The 16,925-nt window shown below is 34.6% G+C and overlaps 1 protein-coding gene across 2 annotated transcripts in view; it reads left to right on the plus strand.

Annotated features, from left to right (window-relative positions):
* Positions 1-16,925, plus strand: part of TINAG (tubulointerstitial nephritis antigen) — an 86,820-nt gene that overhangs the window by 16,685 nt on the left and 53,210 nt on the right. For both annotated transcript variants that reach the window (XM_036870767.1, XM_036870768.1), the window contains exons 5-8: positions 8,696-8,819; positions 12,392-12,542; positions 14,838-15,018; positions 16,527-16,572. In XM_036870767.1, coding sequence (XP_036726662.1) covers positions 8,696-8,819; positions 12,392-12,542; positions 14,838-15,018; positions 16,527-16,572 — 502 coding nt within the window. The remainder of the gene's footprint in view (positions 1-8,695; positions 8,820-12,391; positions 12,543-14,837; positions 15,019-16,526; positions 16,573-16,925) is intronic.

Here is a 16,925-nt window from a genome sequence, read left to right on the forward strand (position 1 = left end):
AAATACAACAAGAACTTCAATGAAGAATGTGGGGTCTATATGAACTGAGCTAAACTGGTAGCCACAGGAAGAGCTTTAAAAATAGATTAATTCTTTGCCTGGTGACTACATAGAAAATACCCTCAATATATCAAATTGCCTCTGAATACAGTGAAAATGAATTCTTTTGTGTGGGTATGCTTCTGGATAATTCCCCTGCCCCCAACTTTTCCCCAATTTTTTAAAATACCATTTTCAACATAGGATGGTATATATATACACTTAGGGTAGGCAGTTGCCAACAGAGGGAATGATTTTTCTAAGAAAATTCACTGCATCCCCAGCCTAAAACATCTCCCTTTCCTTGAACACATTACCTGGATGAGAACAGAGATTCACCAAATTCTTTATCTTGGGTAGGAAAGATGAGCCATGAGTCATTCTCAGTTCCTGGGAAAGCTCTCCTCTGGCTGGTTTCCTGGCTACATTGCTTGACTTCAGTCACTAGTCCCATAATGTGTCTGCTGAACGTACGTTAGAAGAATATCAACAGGTCTTACACAAAGAGTTCCATGATTATATAAATATGAAAAAATCTGTTTAATCTGGATGAGTTAGTTCAATTCAAATGATTTTCTGTGGAGTGTGATTCATAGTAATGAGGAATAGAAATATGTTGATCATGGGAGATTAGAAAAAACTAACTTAAGAATATTGGGAGCCTTTCCTGGATGGCAGTCCTATGTGAGGGCAGACAAAAGGAAACAAAAACTTACTGTTTTCTCTGGGTACAAGCAGACTGGATGAGAGGAAGTGAGAAAAAGGGAAAGAAAGAAGGCCAAGAGGGTCCTGCCTGGACCATACAGCTCCTTGTTTTGTATGAAGATTTGCTTCACCCACTTTAAAATTATGTCTAGTGTCAGGTCAAAAATGCCAGCTGATCAATCTTTGCCTAACTTTTTCCTAAAAGTGTTTTCTTGAAATTGTTCAGAGCAATGCCTTGATTGGACAGCTCTGTTCCAAACTGTTGTACACTAAAAACTTTAAGAATGATTAGACGATTCTCTGTCAGTCCATTGGGACTCTGTATTTGCTTGCATAGATTCACAATGGGACTGATGTAGCTCCCTACAGGAACTTTAAATTCTGTCACTTGAGCCTTTTGTCTCCTTATGGTACAAAACAGTTGATTACACGGTTAAAATCTTATTTCAATATTTCTCAACATTTGTGCCATGGGCCACCAATCCTGCAAGATTTGGAATAAAGGTGTCCCATCTGTGGTCAAATACATTTGTGAAATGGTGTATTGTATCTTTCTTCCGAAGAGTCACACTATTCATTAGTATATTGAGGACACTGAGAACTCTTCCTCCATTGACCTTTTTTTTTCTACCCAGTGTTTCCTAAACTCATGACATCAGAGAACCTTTTCTTCTTTGTTTGTTTATAATGACTGTTAATACTTCCTAAGATTTAGATTCCACAGAACACACTTTAAGAGCTGCTAACATAAGCTAAAATGTTGAAAGAAAAGTGCTGGAGAGAGCAGAAGTATATTCAGGGGTAAAACAGAAATTAATGTCTCAGAAAGAAAACAATTATTATGACTGTATGCAAAATTGGCATGGGCTGAGGTCCTTTGGAGCCAGCAGAAGCATCACAGTTGAAGTCTGTTAATAGGCACATGTAGGCAGTGCGTTTAGTCATGTGGCCCCATTTCACATATCGAGATGGACATGAGCTCTGCATCCTGTGTGCTTGGCTCTTAGTCTGGCTGAAATGGTGGTAGCAGTGGTACCCAGCTCACAGGGCTGTAAGAAGTCCATGAAATGATGAATAAGGAGTGGTTTAGCACACAGACTGTATAGTAGAGCATTAAAGAAATGTTATTATATAATATACAAAGTGGTTCTTTCTCCCTTGGATTAAGCTTGGGAGACTAGCAAGTTTCTGAAACAGGTGAATTCTGTAACAGCTAAATTACCCAGGACTTCATCATTTGGAGCATTTTCGTTCATAAAGAAAGGTGTAGCTCTGGGTTTATTGGCCCTGACGGAGATTACATATTTTTGGTAACCTGAAAGTTCTTCTACTATGCTCCTAAATCAAATCAAATCAAATCAAATCATGTCAAATCAAATCTAATCAAAGTAACAGTTCTGTACCTGATTGTTTTTCCAGGCATTTGAATTTGGGAGATAACTTCAAGAGGCTTCCCTGTGTTATATTATAAATATTGCAAATATTTTGAATAAAACATACTATTTTCAAACAGAGATGGGGAAATTCAGAGTTCATTTTTCTACTTGGCTTAGTTAAAAAGATATGTTTTTAATAGTTTTGTTGTTAATTTCCCCGGGAGAACAATAAAGTTAACAAAGCTATTACAGATAAGTATCACATCTTAGGTGGAGCTATCAATATTTAGAAATTATTAAAACATTAAGAAGGCTGGTATAGCATTTAAAATCTGTAGCTTTACTATATTATACAGTATCAGATTGATGTATGTAAAAATGTTCTAAATTTTTTTTTGTCAGCCTCATAGTTTACTAGTACATCTTTTCCCAATCACCCAATACAGATGATTTTAGTGTGTCTAAGTTGGCATTACCAACAAAGAAAAAATAACGTCTTTTTCTATTGTTTGTTGGAAGTTAAAGTAAAATTGTAGTTTATGTATTATGTAATAGCTTTTAAAACCACTGATCACTGAGATGAGAAAGGGAAATTTATTTCATCATCTGGATACTTTATCATTATCTAGATAATACATAGTATTTGATTGACTGGATCTATTTCTCTAGGAAGAATTTGTTTTTTCCTCTCTGAAATATATTTTAGTGATAGTACTGAGGGATGAAAGGTACCTTTGGAAAAAATCAGAGTTACTACTACCAATTTTTGTTTTTACCTGTCATAGGTTATTGAAATTTTTTATTTAATTAGTTTTTATTTAATTAAAATTTAATTTAATTAACTAACCTACCTGAATAAACATCTACTTAATATCAATAATGTGTGTCATGCGTGTAAAGCATCTTGTAGAAACCAAAACCCTGATTAGAAAAGTGAAAAACACAGTTCTATAGTTATATTCTTAATATAATATTGAACAAAAATGACTATTCTTTTCCATAAAATTGATGTTTAGCTCCACACATATGAACATGAGGCAAATGGCGTCAGGCTTTTATAATAATTGTATAGCATACAGTAGGCACCAGTGATGCTGCAAAAGAGCATCACAGCCAGATGTTATGGTGGATTCTGTTTAAGTACATCCTTCCCTTAGCTCATTTCAGAATCTCCTCTGTTCAGTGGGTAAAGAACCAGGGACAGAATCATTTGTCTCTAAATTAAGAGTCTTAAAATTCAAATAGCATCGAAACATTTCCTCATGTCTCCTCCAGGCTCTCTCATTTCTTTCTCTCCTTCTCAAAATAAAACCTCAAACCCTTCAGCAAACTTTAGGAAATACGCACTGGCCTCACTCCTTATCCAGCTGAACTTGTGGCAGAATGAATGTCTCATCTGTCAAATCGGTTTCTGAGTTGTCAGTTTATTTTCTTTACTAGTCAAAGTCTGATGCATAGCACTGTGATGTAATTGAACACGACTTGACCAATGCCATGGGGCTGAATTGATCACTGCAGGACATAGCTTCAAAAAGAAATGTGAAAATTCATTTTTTCCCTTCTCTTGGAACAAAAACTTGGGGCTGTTAAAAAGTAGATTCCTGAGGTGATTTGGTGTGTTGATATAAGGGGCCTGTGTGTTGATATCTGTTCACCAGTGCCGAATAGAAATACAGAGACAGAGTTTTGGGTGAAGTAGAAAAGAATAGCTTTATTGCTTTGCCAGGCAAAGGGGGCCACAGCGGGTTAATGTCCTCAAAACCGTGTGTCCCGCCCTGGAGTGGGTAGTGAGGAGTCTTACAGTGTTTAAGGAGCAGGGCGTGGTCAGCTCGTGGACATTCTTCTCATTAGTTGGTGGTGAGGTAATTGGGAGTCAGCATCATCAACCTGCTAGCTCCAACCGGTCTGGGGTCTAAGTGCTTGTGGGCAGCATACAGTTAACTTCTTCCATCTGGTAAGGGTTTCAGTATCTATAAAACAGCTCAAAGGACATGGCTCAGAATATTATCTATAGTCCTTGAGAAAGAACTAAAGGTCCTTGACTTAGTTTAATGGTTAAAGTATTCTTATTTTGTCTTGCTTGACTGTTTCCCTTTCTTTCTGCATTTTCTCACTTCTCTGATTAAATTTATTCTTTGACTAAAGTTTTTCTACAGACAAAAGGCAGGCGGAGGACATGGGTGTGGGTCTCTTTTGGAAGGCCTCATATGGTCTGGCTTGGTTACATGGACTCCCCAAATTTGGGTCTATCTAGTCCATACTATGATTCTTGCCAAAGTGCATTCCATGAAACACTAGTCCTCTGATCTGCTTCACAATAAAACTGATGTGAAATCAAAGGAAAGTAAGTAAAATACTTTGCATTGGGTCATGCACATTAAAAATCACAAATCATTATTTTTGTTTCTTAGAGACTCTCAGCAGCACTTAGGTAGTTTATAAAAACTGCTGCATTGAGGACAAAAATCTATTTAATTGTTAAAACCAGTTTCTCAGAACTGTTTGATTAATCAACTCCTCCTTTTGTAATTATCTATTACAATTTCTCAGAACTAGTGTTCTAGGGAAGTCGTTTTAGGAAATATCAGTTCATCAATCTCCAGAGGCACATTTTCTTCACTTTTTTTACAACTCTGAAATTGGGAGGCTTCTTACATTTGATGATGTCCTGGGTTCAATGTAATATGGTATTGCCCTACCATAGCATCTTTAATATCAGTTCTGCGTGCTGTTTTAGCTTTGATTGGGCTCATCAGAGAGTGACAAAAGTCCAAAATGATAGTGACTTAAATAGAAATTGATTTCTTACCAACAAAACTGGAGGTGGGTGGTAGAATTGCACTCCTTGGTGTTGGATACCCAGGCCTCTTCCTCCTTGTTCTATTTTCCAGAGCCTTTATATCCGAGGTCATATAATGGTTCAAGAAGCTGCTGCATGTCCATCTATACCCAAATTCCTGCCAGCAGGAAAAATTTAAAAAAGATCAATAAAAAGGAGTAAAATCAAGTGCCAAATGTCTCTTAAGGAAAAGTTCTCAGAAGCTTCCAGTGACACTTCTGCTTATACTCCATGGGCCAGAATTTAGTAATGTGGCCACACCTGGGAGCCAAGGGGGACCAGGAAATATAGTCATTTTTCTGAGCTTGCAGGGACTGAGCTAAAATTATCACTACGAATAAAAGGAAAACCTATTCAAAGCAGGAACCCTGGAGAACTGGCACCATCTGCCGTAGCGTGGTCACTGATTATTGATATGTACAAGAAATTAGATTGTTTAAAAAAACAGAAACTAGCAAAGTATCAAAGCATAACTCTTTCAGAGTTATGGCATCAAGGCAAATATTATTGAAGATGAAAAATTCATTTTGCCGTTAGCAACCAAAAAGTTAGCCTTTTCCCCTCCAATATCAAGTACCTTAGAAGATATTTCTTGGTATGCATGGCCACTGACCTTGGATTGTGAAGGTCAGAAGAGAATGATGTTCTCTGTTGCCTTCTTCTGATTCTCAGGTCACTCATTATCCAAATTTAAGTGGGAGTAAATGCAACTAGGGATGAAGGGAGTGATTCACTGAGTGTGTATTGTGTAGATATGGGCTTTTAATAAGAATGTCCAGAATTTGATTGGTTTGTTCTCAAACTGCTCTGTAACTAGGTTTCCATTACTTTTAGAGATTTTGATTCGATTAAAATGCAGGAATTATTGTAAAAAATTCTCCAGTGTTCACCATTGCATCTAATTCTTACATTTGTTCACAGTATCTTTAATATCTAAATTGAAATATTAAAACAGGGAGACTATTCAAATTTGACTAATATTAATTTTGAAATAGAATTAGATTATGACTGAAAATTTTCAACATTACTATGGAAATAATTAAAAATGCCCATATGTAATAGTGTAAAACTTTTTAAAATTAAATTTCTATCTTAAGCCACTGTCATTTTGGAATTTTTGTCTCTGTCAGCTGACTCGCTTGACTTTTTTGCTTTATGAAGCTATCCTTTGACAAAAAAAAAAAAAAAAAAAAAAATCATTTATTGAAGCCAGATTTCTATTACCAATTCCTAAAAGCTGTTATTCTGTGGTGTTTACTTTTATTTATAAGCCCTTAAAAACACTCTTACTTTATAGGGGAATGAAATAATTATGGAGTAATAAGATGTAAAATTTGCCCTGAGTTTATTATATCAGATCACCTGGTATCATAAGGTAAATAAAATTGCAAGGTAATATGTGCTTACTGGGCCTCAAATCCTATGGGTTTATTTTTAGGAAACACAATATTAATTAATTGGTAAAAATCATGACAGATCCAACAGATGAGCTTCATGAATTGATCTGGTTTAGTGGGTTGGTAAATATGTTTTCAATGAATACGGCATTTTGCCTGTTGTTTCTCTATTGCCTTATCTTATGGAGATGGGTTATCCATTCATAGATTTTTATTTTTAAATGATAAATCATAAGAAAAAAAATCATGCTGTTATTATAATTTAACTTAATGTGCCTTTGGGGGGAAAATGATATTTTAAAGTGATGAAATCTACCAGCTAGATATGTATCTCCTTATTATTATCAGATATTTATGGAATACCTCCATGTGCCAGCTAGATATGTATCTCCTCCTTATTATCAGATATTTATGGAATACCTCCATGTGCAAAGTTCTCTGGTCGACTTTGGAATGGGGACGTCAGATTCTGAATAGCTTAATCCTGATGAGGTCTGTCTGAAGTCATATTTATATCTTTACTGTTTCCACAGAGCAGAAGGGAAATATCCTAGTTCTGCTATTAAATTAGAATTATAAAGTGATAAATTAAAATAATAGTGACACTCTAGCTATTTTTCTGGAACATGAGGCAACTTAATACTATAAATTCCTAAAAGCACACTGATTAACCAATAATAATACAATGGGAAAATATGAGTGATGTATAGGGTATGTGTATCTCTGTCCCAGGTAGAAAGGCTCCTTTGGAGAATTGGTCTATGTGTCTGAAACTATCTACTCAGAGCAGTAAATTTATTCTGCTCCAATTCTATGGTCAATCTGATGGCACACGAATCTAAAATCACCTGAATTTCTAGGATTTCTATAATACCATTCTTTAAGTTATCATGTAGATACTCTACCATGATCTGCTTAAAGATCTGGCACTTTTCTTCCATCACCTAAATAGCAGTGTTTTTAGTAATGAAACTCAGGATTTAATCACTTTCTTATCAGATGATAATAGCTTTTTGAATCAAAACTGAACTCTTTCATAGAAATTCAAATTTATAAATATTTTGGATGGATATCTTTTTAAGCAGAAGTGTACATTTTAAATTTTCCTTTAGTCTCTCAAGCTGTTTTATACTTGTCAGAAGTAATTTTGCAGGGCAAGATATTGGATCAGTAGCCTGACTTGTTCAATGAACAATCATAAAAATTTTCAGTAGACATTTTACTTCTGTTGCAAAGTATCCATTTATTTCTGATAAAGTGGCTAAATGATGAATGAAACACAGTGTTAAGAAATCTAATACCTGGGTCTGGTCTCAGGGGTATTTCTTATTTAAGTGAGAGGACTTAGTATGTCATTTACCTTTTAGAGGTTTGTTTCCTCATTCGTAAAATAGAGTGAATAATATTTGCCCTGATTATATCACATAAAGCTATTGAGAAAATAAAACACTTTTAAAACGTTAAAGTACTCTCAAAAATTATGTGTGTGTGTGAATGTATGTGTGTGCATAAGTGATAGAAAATTAATAAACACATTCTTATTTTGTGGAATACTGATTATTTATGGAAGTGAAACTTATTACTCTTTAGGAGTTTGAAAGAAAAAAACAGGGTATAGGGCTTTAGGCTTTCTTTGAGTGACATGAACAGAGCAAGGTCCATACGTTTAATTTGCCTTCTTGGAAAGAGAGCAGCTGAAACTGACTGTCAGGACCTAACACAGACTCTGAAGACATCTTGGCATTCATTGTATGTTTGGCATTACATGCTTTCTGAAGTTCTTTTTATTCTTCAAGGATTTTATAGGTATCCATCAATTTATCCCAGTTTTGTTTCCCAATAGCTGGTACAAAATTGGAGTTTCTTGGGGCTCCAAGTGAGTTAATGCATATTTGTCACAAATGCATTATTTCCAAATTGATTTCACATCCGAAGTGCACACACTCTCCAATGTAGGAGGGATATAAAAGTAAACATTGTTTGTGAAGCCAAATTTAAATAACATCATGTGGTCTTCCACAGGGATGACCAAAACTCTGATTCAAGATGACAGAAACAATGGCTGAAATTATTGCATCATACGGTACCACATTCTATGTTTGTTCTTACGGTTTTGTACTATATATATTGTGATTCCCCCCATTGAATTGCCATTTTTAAACATAGAGTGAAATAGATATCTTACACAAATAACCCTTTTCAGGGATGCCATTCAGAAAATTGAATGTACAAAATAAAAAACAGTGACAAACATTGTAAAAGGGCATGGTGTTTTCTTATAATGGTTTTTGGAATATATTTGAAAAACTCTGACACTTCTGCCTCTATTTCTTCTTTAGACTTCTTTACCTGAAACAACTGATCTTCCAGAATTCTTTATTTCTTCTTACAAATGGCCTGGATGGACCCATGGCCCATTGGATCAAAAAAATTGTGCTGCATCCTGGGCTTTTTCCACTGCAAGTAATAAAATCATTTTAATTATTTCCTTATAAATCTCTCTTTGACTCTAGATCTTGGCATAGTAATTAAAAGGGTTTTTAATTTAGAACAGTTAAATATTAACATTTGGTCAATTTAAAATCTTACTCTGGCCAGAGAAAGCAGCCTGAAAATGATATAAAAATAAGTTTTTACTCTGAAAATTGGCTTTTATTTTTAGCATCTAATTTTAAATAGAGAGTAGATCAAAAGAACAACAAAGAAAAGTTACCAAAATTTATTTGTTCTTTGAGAGTTAAGGCCAGATAATAAGAAGAGTATAAATTTCCTCTTTACCCATAGTACTATTTGTAATCCTAATATGCATATCACACAGACATATAATTCTTATATTCTTTTTTCTTGATAAGATCTGCAAGAATATATTTAATTATTAAACTAATAGATTTGATGTAAAGTAAGAATTCAGAACTAATAATAATGGATTAAATGGGTTTTATCTCATTTTAGATAAAAGTGAACATGTAGATTCTGACTCTAAAGTGATATAATTGATCTTCTATAAGAGTAGTTTCCAAATTAGGGTTGCTCTTACTTCAACTGCGTGAGGAATACATACCTCTGTTGCAGAAACTTTCATATATTTTCACAAGTCCAGTAAATCGATATTCAGGTTAATCCCAAGATTTGGTCTCCAAATTATCCTCAAAAGCGTGTCGGTTGTATTACAGCAATTAAGCCTAATATGACATTGATTGTCTACTATCAAAGATCAGTTTCATAAAACTGTGGTCTAGGCTTAAAGATAATTCCAAAAGAGTGCTCAAAAACAGACTAAGTACTGAAAGCATCATGAAATAAGTTCATAAGCTCTGAAGGGTGGCACTCCTTGGCACAGAGGAGTGCTGATCCTTTGTCTAAATATCATCACTTCATAGTATGAGCTAGTTCGTTCTAGAAAAGATGCATTTGGCTGAACTCACCTCTGGAGCATCTCCATCTGTTACCTCTACACTAATGCCTATTCCCCCAGCATAAACATTCTCTTGACCTCTTTGAGCCCTATTCTAGTTGGGTGGGGACAGATTTAATCAGATAAATCATTTGTCATTTTATGTTCATGTGGTTAATGTATTACACCTCCTAGGGGATATATAAGAATTTTACTTTAAGTTAGACCAGTATTTCTGAACATGTCTTAGGAAAGACATTGGTGGTAAAATACTGAGAGTAATTTACTAGGCTGATTTGGCCTGTGTACTCTAGTATCCCCAGGTCACAGCCCCATAGATGGCCTCAGCACAGGGCTAAGTCTGGATTTGTCTCTCTACATAACAGATGACACAGTTTTATATCCTGTGTATTCAATACATCAAATCAGGCTGATGCTATTTTTCTTTTTTTTTTTTAGTGTATTAAGTAAAGAAAAGAATATTCTAGGGTCTCTTAAAGACCTAGAAAATTATGTCAGGAAGTTGTAGTTAAAATAAGAAAAGTCCTTCAAAGAAGCTAAAAACTATAAAATGGGATAAATACAATTAAAAAATATACACACATATAAAAATATTGTTATGCAGCCAAATAAAATTCAAGCAAGATGTCAGAAGTTAAGAGGTGAAGGAGTTTGAAATGGTGAGGGCAATACATACTGCAGAGCAAACTTGGAGACAGAATAAAATAATCAGGGAAAATAATAGTGTGAGTCTCAGAGGTAAAGCCCAATGAGTTTTCAGAGAGAGAGTGGAAAGCAATTTGCTGAACTGAGTCATTCTTAAATATTCTGACCTTTTCCAAGTATTTCAAGTGAATTTGTATTAAACCTTCACTGAGATTCAGAAATGTCTGTAAAAAAGCAAAGTATTGAAGATCATCAGAATTTAAACCCTCATCCTTTAGTTGAAATCTACAGATTCATGGGGCTGGAAGGGATGTTAGAGGTCTCCTTTTACAAGCCTTTGGTTTTGTAAAAGAGGCACAAAGAGGGGAAGTGACCTACCCAAAGTGAAAGGCGAGAAGTCTCAGAAATGATCCCAGAAGCCAGGCTTCTGACTCCTTCAGTATTATTTGTGAAAGTCTTTTCTGAACCAAGAATAGTTACACTAACATTTAAAAAATATACTTGATTCTGAACCCTTGTACTGAAAGTTGAAGCATCGAAGAATTTCTATTTTCTTTTATGAAAGAGGGAATTATTTTCTTGAGACTAAGAGAGATGGTGGTATAATGGCATTTGCTCCTATGAAATGTATCTAGCACAAAATAGATGGGAATTGAGAAGGAAGTAGGAGGATATAGATTCAACACACACTGAGTGTCTAAAATGTGCCAGCAATTACACTACAGAATTGTACATATGCTGTCGTTACATAAAAACCATGTATATGCAGAAATACATATGTAAAGGAATTATTTTAAAATGAATTATTTTAGAATAATTCTAAACTAGCATCTTGAGGGGTTTCAGTACACAGATAATTTTGATGAATGAAAACAATAACTTCTGAGAAAAGTGCATAGATAGAAGGAAGGTTATGACTTTGTTGCCTTTCATCAAAAGTAAGAGATTAAGAACAAGACTATATCAGGTCTCCAACAACAACAAAAATTCTGTACCAGAATATCACTGACTCCAATTTTCTTGTGATCGCGACACACATATTATCATGGTAGCATGATCAAAATGCTCACATAGTAGTTTTCTGCTACTGGTTGATTAGTTTCCCTAGTCTATTATTCTATGAGGTCTGTATGATGACTTTTTTGGTTTTTGTTCATTGTTGCAATTTCTACTGCTTAGTCCAATGCCTGTCACTTAGTAGTTGGTCAACAAATGTGTGTTGGGGAAAGGAACAAACTGATTAACAAAAACCATGCTAGGGAATTATTTAAACAAATAGAAGGTTCAATCACAAAAGGTATATATATACATATATATATGTGTATATATATATATAAAACAAGGTGAATTCCACGCCTACTAAGATAAGATTAGGATCATAATGTTCAAGAAAATTGTAAGCATAAAAATGTGCTATGTAGCTTTTTGATAGTTTATAATGTAGATTCATGTTAGTCTCAATTAGTTTAAAAACCAAAGATTTAATTTATTCCAATACATCAGATTAACATGGATGAATTTCCAATTAATATTTCTATGATCAGTTTTTCTGATTTCCTGAGTTTAGTTACATTCACTTCAAAAATATATTTTAATCCATGATTATATATAACACTGTTTTAGGTACAGGAGATATAAATGTAAGATATGGCTCGTGCCCTCAAGGAGTTTCACTTGGCAAATTTCTTAATGAAAAATTCAGAAGTATATAGAACATGAAAGGAACAAGGAACTAGAGAAGTCTTTGAAGTTGGTAAGACAATGAAGCAATGCCAAAACTGGACAAAAACTGTAACTGAAAGGATGACACAGTTGAACTTGTTGGAATACACAGATATATTCATCACATTTGGCCTTGATTTTTAGTTACATTAAGTTTCCAAGACTAGTTTAATACTCAAACAAAAAGCACTATGTAAATTCTTGGCAATACCATGTGTCACTTGACTTTTAATCAATATTCTCTTTGAAACAGGTGTAGCAGCTGACCGCATAGCGATTCAGTCCAAAGGTCAATACACAGCCAACCTATCCCCTCAGAATTTGATCTCTTGCTGTGCCAAGAACCGCCATGGATGCAACAGTGGAAGCATCGATAGGGCTTGGTGGTACCTGAGAAAACGTGGGTAAATAGCTGCCCACCACACGTCTCTAGGATTCTTAAGATTGTGGCTTAGGTTAGAATAAGAAAACATATATATTAAGAGTTTTCCAAAAAATTTACAAATATATATGCTACATCTATATAAACACATGGATTATATTTAAATATATACTATATTTGGTATCTATTGAGATTATAAGCTATTGGAAACGATTGTTTGAAGAATGTATACATTTCTAGCTAAATTAATGAAGAGTCAAGTAAGCACTGTCTTCTTGTGGCTCTGACCCAAATTGTTCTACTGAGCTGCCATGGAGGGAGGAGAGTAGTTGATATTGTTGATACCTCTGTTGAGAACTTTAGTTCCCCAGGTAGATGAATAGATAATCCCAGGTAAAAGTTAGGTTAAGAGTCAGAGGAATAACATAAAGATGTCCTATATAGTTGCCACAACTCATGAACATCATTGTCACCATCCATCCCATCTGATGAGAAGAGACAGGTTACATTTCTTTATGCTCATATAGTCTGATACCCACACAGCATCCTCGTGTCACCTATAAGAACTAATCTACTTAAAAGCTGAGTTATCTGTCTAAGGAAACTGCAGCTGATAACTAGTAGTAAACGTATGTGCTGCCCCTGTGTTCTTTCCTGCTCCACTGAGTGACCTGGGTCTGCTACAGAGAAGTTAAGTGCTATGAGAGAGTGGGTGTTAGGAATTTTATATAAAGTTCTTTAAATTTTTTCTCTTATGTTTTGCCTAATAAGATGGTGCTTAGAATGGACAACTTGGGCTAATACCTTCCTGGTGTAGTAGTGCTTGGTTGGCCTCTGTTTTGTACTATAATAAAAATTAAAGCCTTTTAAGAGCTTAAAAATATAACTTAACATAATAGTCAATGAAATCTTATTGTATTAGTCTGCTCAGGTTAACATAACAAAATGTCATAGATTGTGTGGACTGAACAACAGGCACTTGTTTCCCACAGTTCTGGAGACTGAGAAGTCCAAGACTGGGGTGTTAGTCAGTTCAGCTCCTGGTGAGAACCCTCCTCCTGGCTTGTCTTCTCATCATGTCCTCACCTGGCAGAGAGAGAGCTTTAGTGTCTTTTCCTGTTATAAGGGCACTGATCCCAGCATGAGGGCCCCACCCTCATGACTTCATTTAAAGCTAATTTTCTCCCAAATACCCCCATCTCCTGATACCATCACATGGCGGTTAGGGCTTCAACACATGAATTTGGGATGACACACTTCAATCCATAGTCCTCATTATCCCCAAGTTGAGAACTTCTTTGGAAATGGTTTTTTTTCCATCATGCTCCTTTGCTCAGATTCTCTTACTTTGTTGAACACTATTGAATTTTCTTGAGGCAATTCTACCAGATAATTCCATGGCCAGCTCAACATTGACTATCCATAAAATCAATTCCGTTGTTTTATTTTCCTTACTACCTGCTTCTATATTCAATGAATTATGTTAGATTTGGATCCAAATAATTTGTACTTTTCAATGTTCAATTTCAAAATCAGAAATCAAAATTATTTTGTTGTTTTTATAATGTATATATCTGATAACTTTCTACCTTATTAACTTTAATACTATATTAGTATATACAATTCCTTCCAAAGTATCATGAACTACAGACACATAATAATTGAAGTCTTATGAGAAGGTATCTATAACTTAATAAAAATGTAAAAAAAAAACGCTTAATTCTAAAACTTACATAATTTATCAGAATATTCCATCTGAGTATGATAAAGTTCATTCTCTTTCACATTAAATTTGGCTCTTCTACATGATAATTATAGATGCAGACTTAAGGAGTCCTTCCCCTATTAATATTACCACAGATTTAATTGATGAACTATTTTCATCTTTGGAAAATTCTATTCAGTAGATAAATTTATTTATTAGAATGGATTTGAGCAAGATTTTAGAATATTAAAAAAATGATATAAATGAACTTATTTATAAAACAGAAACAGATTCACAGACTTAGAGAAGGAACTTATGGTTACTGGGGGAAAGGGGTACAGGGGAGGGATAGATTGGGAGTTTGAGATTGACATGTACACACTGCTATATTTAAAATAAAATGCCTTTACGTGAAAAAAAATATATAATGAAGGAATAGGAATGGGGTGGGGAATAGTTAATATGATTGAACGACTATGTTCAATGTCATTAAACTTACATGTACATAGCCAGAATAATTTACAAATGTTTTATTCAGTAAAATTGCATATAGATAGGTAATTATGGCATTTTCCTAAGTATTACTTTTACATCTTTGCTTATTCCTCATAGACTGGTATCCCATGCATGCTATCCACTTTTCAAGGATCAAAATGCTACCAATAATGGCTGCGCCATGACAAGTAGGTCTGATAGGCGGGGAAAGCGACATGCCACCAAGCCCTGTCCCAACAGCATCGAGAAATCCAATAGGATCTACCAATGTTCTCCTCCATACAGGGTCTCTTCCAATGTAAGTCTGAATCACAAGAATTAGCAAAGATTAACTTTCTCAAAAATATATACTACTGTTATTAAAACTATTTAAAAACTAGTATATTCTAAAATAATGCTATGCTTTCAGGTATAATTTTTGATATTCTTAAGATGTCTATTAAAGACCTCCAATTTGGGTATAATTTTTGATCTTTGTAATATTAACAGTCCAAATGATTGCCTTAAATTCAAAAATGCACATGGATATAGAGTTTTATAATTTTATATATATATATGTATATATATATACATATATATATAAATACTTGACAGATAAAAGCTACAGCAAAACCTTTTTCACTGACTTTTTTGTGATAGTAGCTCATTTTATCAATCCTTTGCCTTACTCCACAGAATAATTGAAGTGGACACAGTCATAATGGAAAAAAGATTCTCTTGGATTCCAGCTTGTCATGTTAAAAGCCTAGGAAAATTGTACTCCATTGTATCAGTGTCACCCAGACATTCTCATTTTCAGAATATTTGAAGCTTCAATGGCTTCCAGATACCTGTAGAATACACTTTGGCATTCTTACCATGACATACAGGGCTTCATGATTTGGTTCTGACCTACTGCTTTCACAGACTCATTTCCGACCAGGTTCTAACCTGTCCCCCCACCTGCCCATAATGCTCCTGACAAATTGACCTGCTGTCTGCTCCCCAGATGCACCATGACCTTCATGCTTCTCTACTTAGCCAGGTGATGATTCCTCTCACCCAAATGGTTATCCCACCTACTTCCATGTCAAGGAAGTAGGTCAAAACTTCATCTTCTTTGAGAAGTTTTTTCTTGACTCCTAGGCAGAGCCAATGTCCCTTTCTTGTTTGCATCCATGGCATTTTGTGCTTGTCTCTGTAATAAAACTTAGTATATCATAATGAAATTAGTTTTGTTAGTGCCTGTCTATTCCACCAAAATGCAAATATCTTCAGGACAGATGCAAGGTCAATATTTGTTTCTGTCCTAGTTTCTTGTCTTTACTCTGATCAATGTATTCACATTTATATGAATAAATGAATGAATGACCTGCCTCTTTCCTAAGGGTTGCATTACACAGGGGACAACAACAGAGAAATATTTGTATACTAAAACTGAGGAACCTCACTAAACAATCTTCTGGGATTGCTTTTGTGATCCTAAGAATGGAGATGACACTAATCTCTACTGATAAAACAGAGTTTTAACTGAATTATTTTTCCTTTGTGACCGTAAAAATCTTTGTATTTTTCTTCATTCCAAAATTATTGTCAGTGGTAAGAGTCAATGAAACGTGTGTGTGTCTTGTCTTTAGCAACTTCATCAATGTGGCAATTCACATGTGAATATTTCAAAAGATAATTAGAGTAAATTGCAAGTGGTCAAGGCACACTGGGTTACATAATTCCTAAACTGATTGTACAGCACCTAACATTACACACCAAACAATAAGTTTAGTGTGCTCTGATAACAGTAATTGTGCTCACTGATATTTTTCCTTCCAGGAAACTGAGATAATGAAAGAAATCATGCAAAATGGACCAGTTCAAGGTAAGCTTGGATGAAATATGGTTGTGTCTTATTTATTCCTTTAATAAACAACATTATTACATTTTAGCTCCTGTATAAAGAGCTTAATAAGTGATAGAAATTTTTTACTTTTAGATTATTCTTAAGGATTCAGTGGTTGTAAGACCAAGGTAATTATAGGAGATACACTCACCTAATAACCTAATTAGCTGACCTTTTATTTGAAGAAGATAGACTCATTCATAAATTGAATTCTTAAACAAATGTTAATGACACATTAGATGAAAGTCTGCTAAGTGTATCCAAAGTGATCATGGATCCAAAAGACATTCGAACAGGAAATACTAACTGATAGAGTTCATTTAACTGTTTAC

Source organism: Balaenoptera musculus, chromosome 11 (assembly GCF_009873245.2).
Source record: "Balaenoptera musculus isolate JJ_BM4_2016_0621 chromosome 11, mBalMus1.pri.v3, whole genome shotgun sequence".
Taxonomy (NCBI): Eukaryota; Metazoa; Chordata; class Mammalia; order Artiodactyla; family Balaenopteridae; genus Balaenoptera; species Balaenoptera musculus.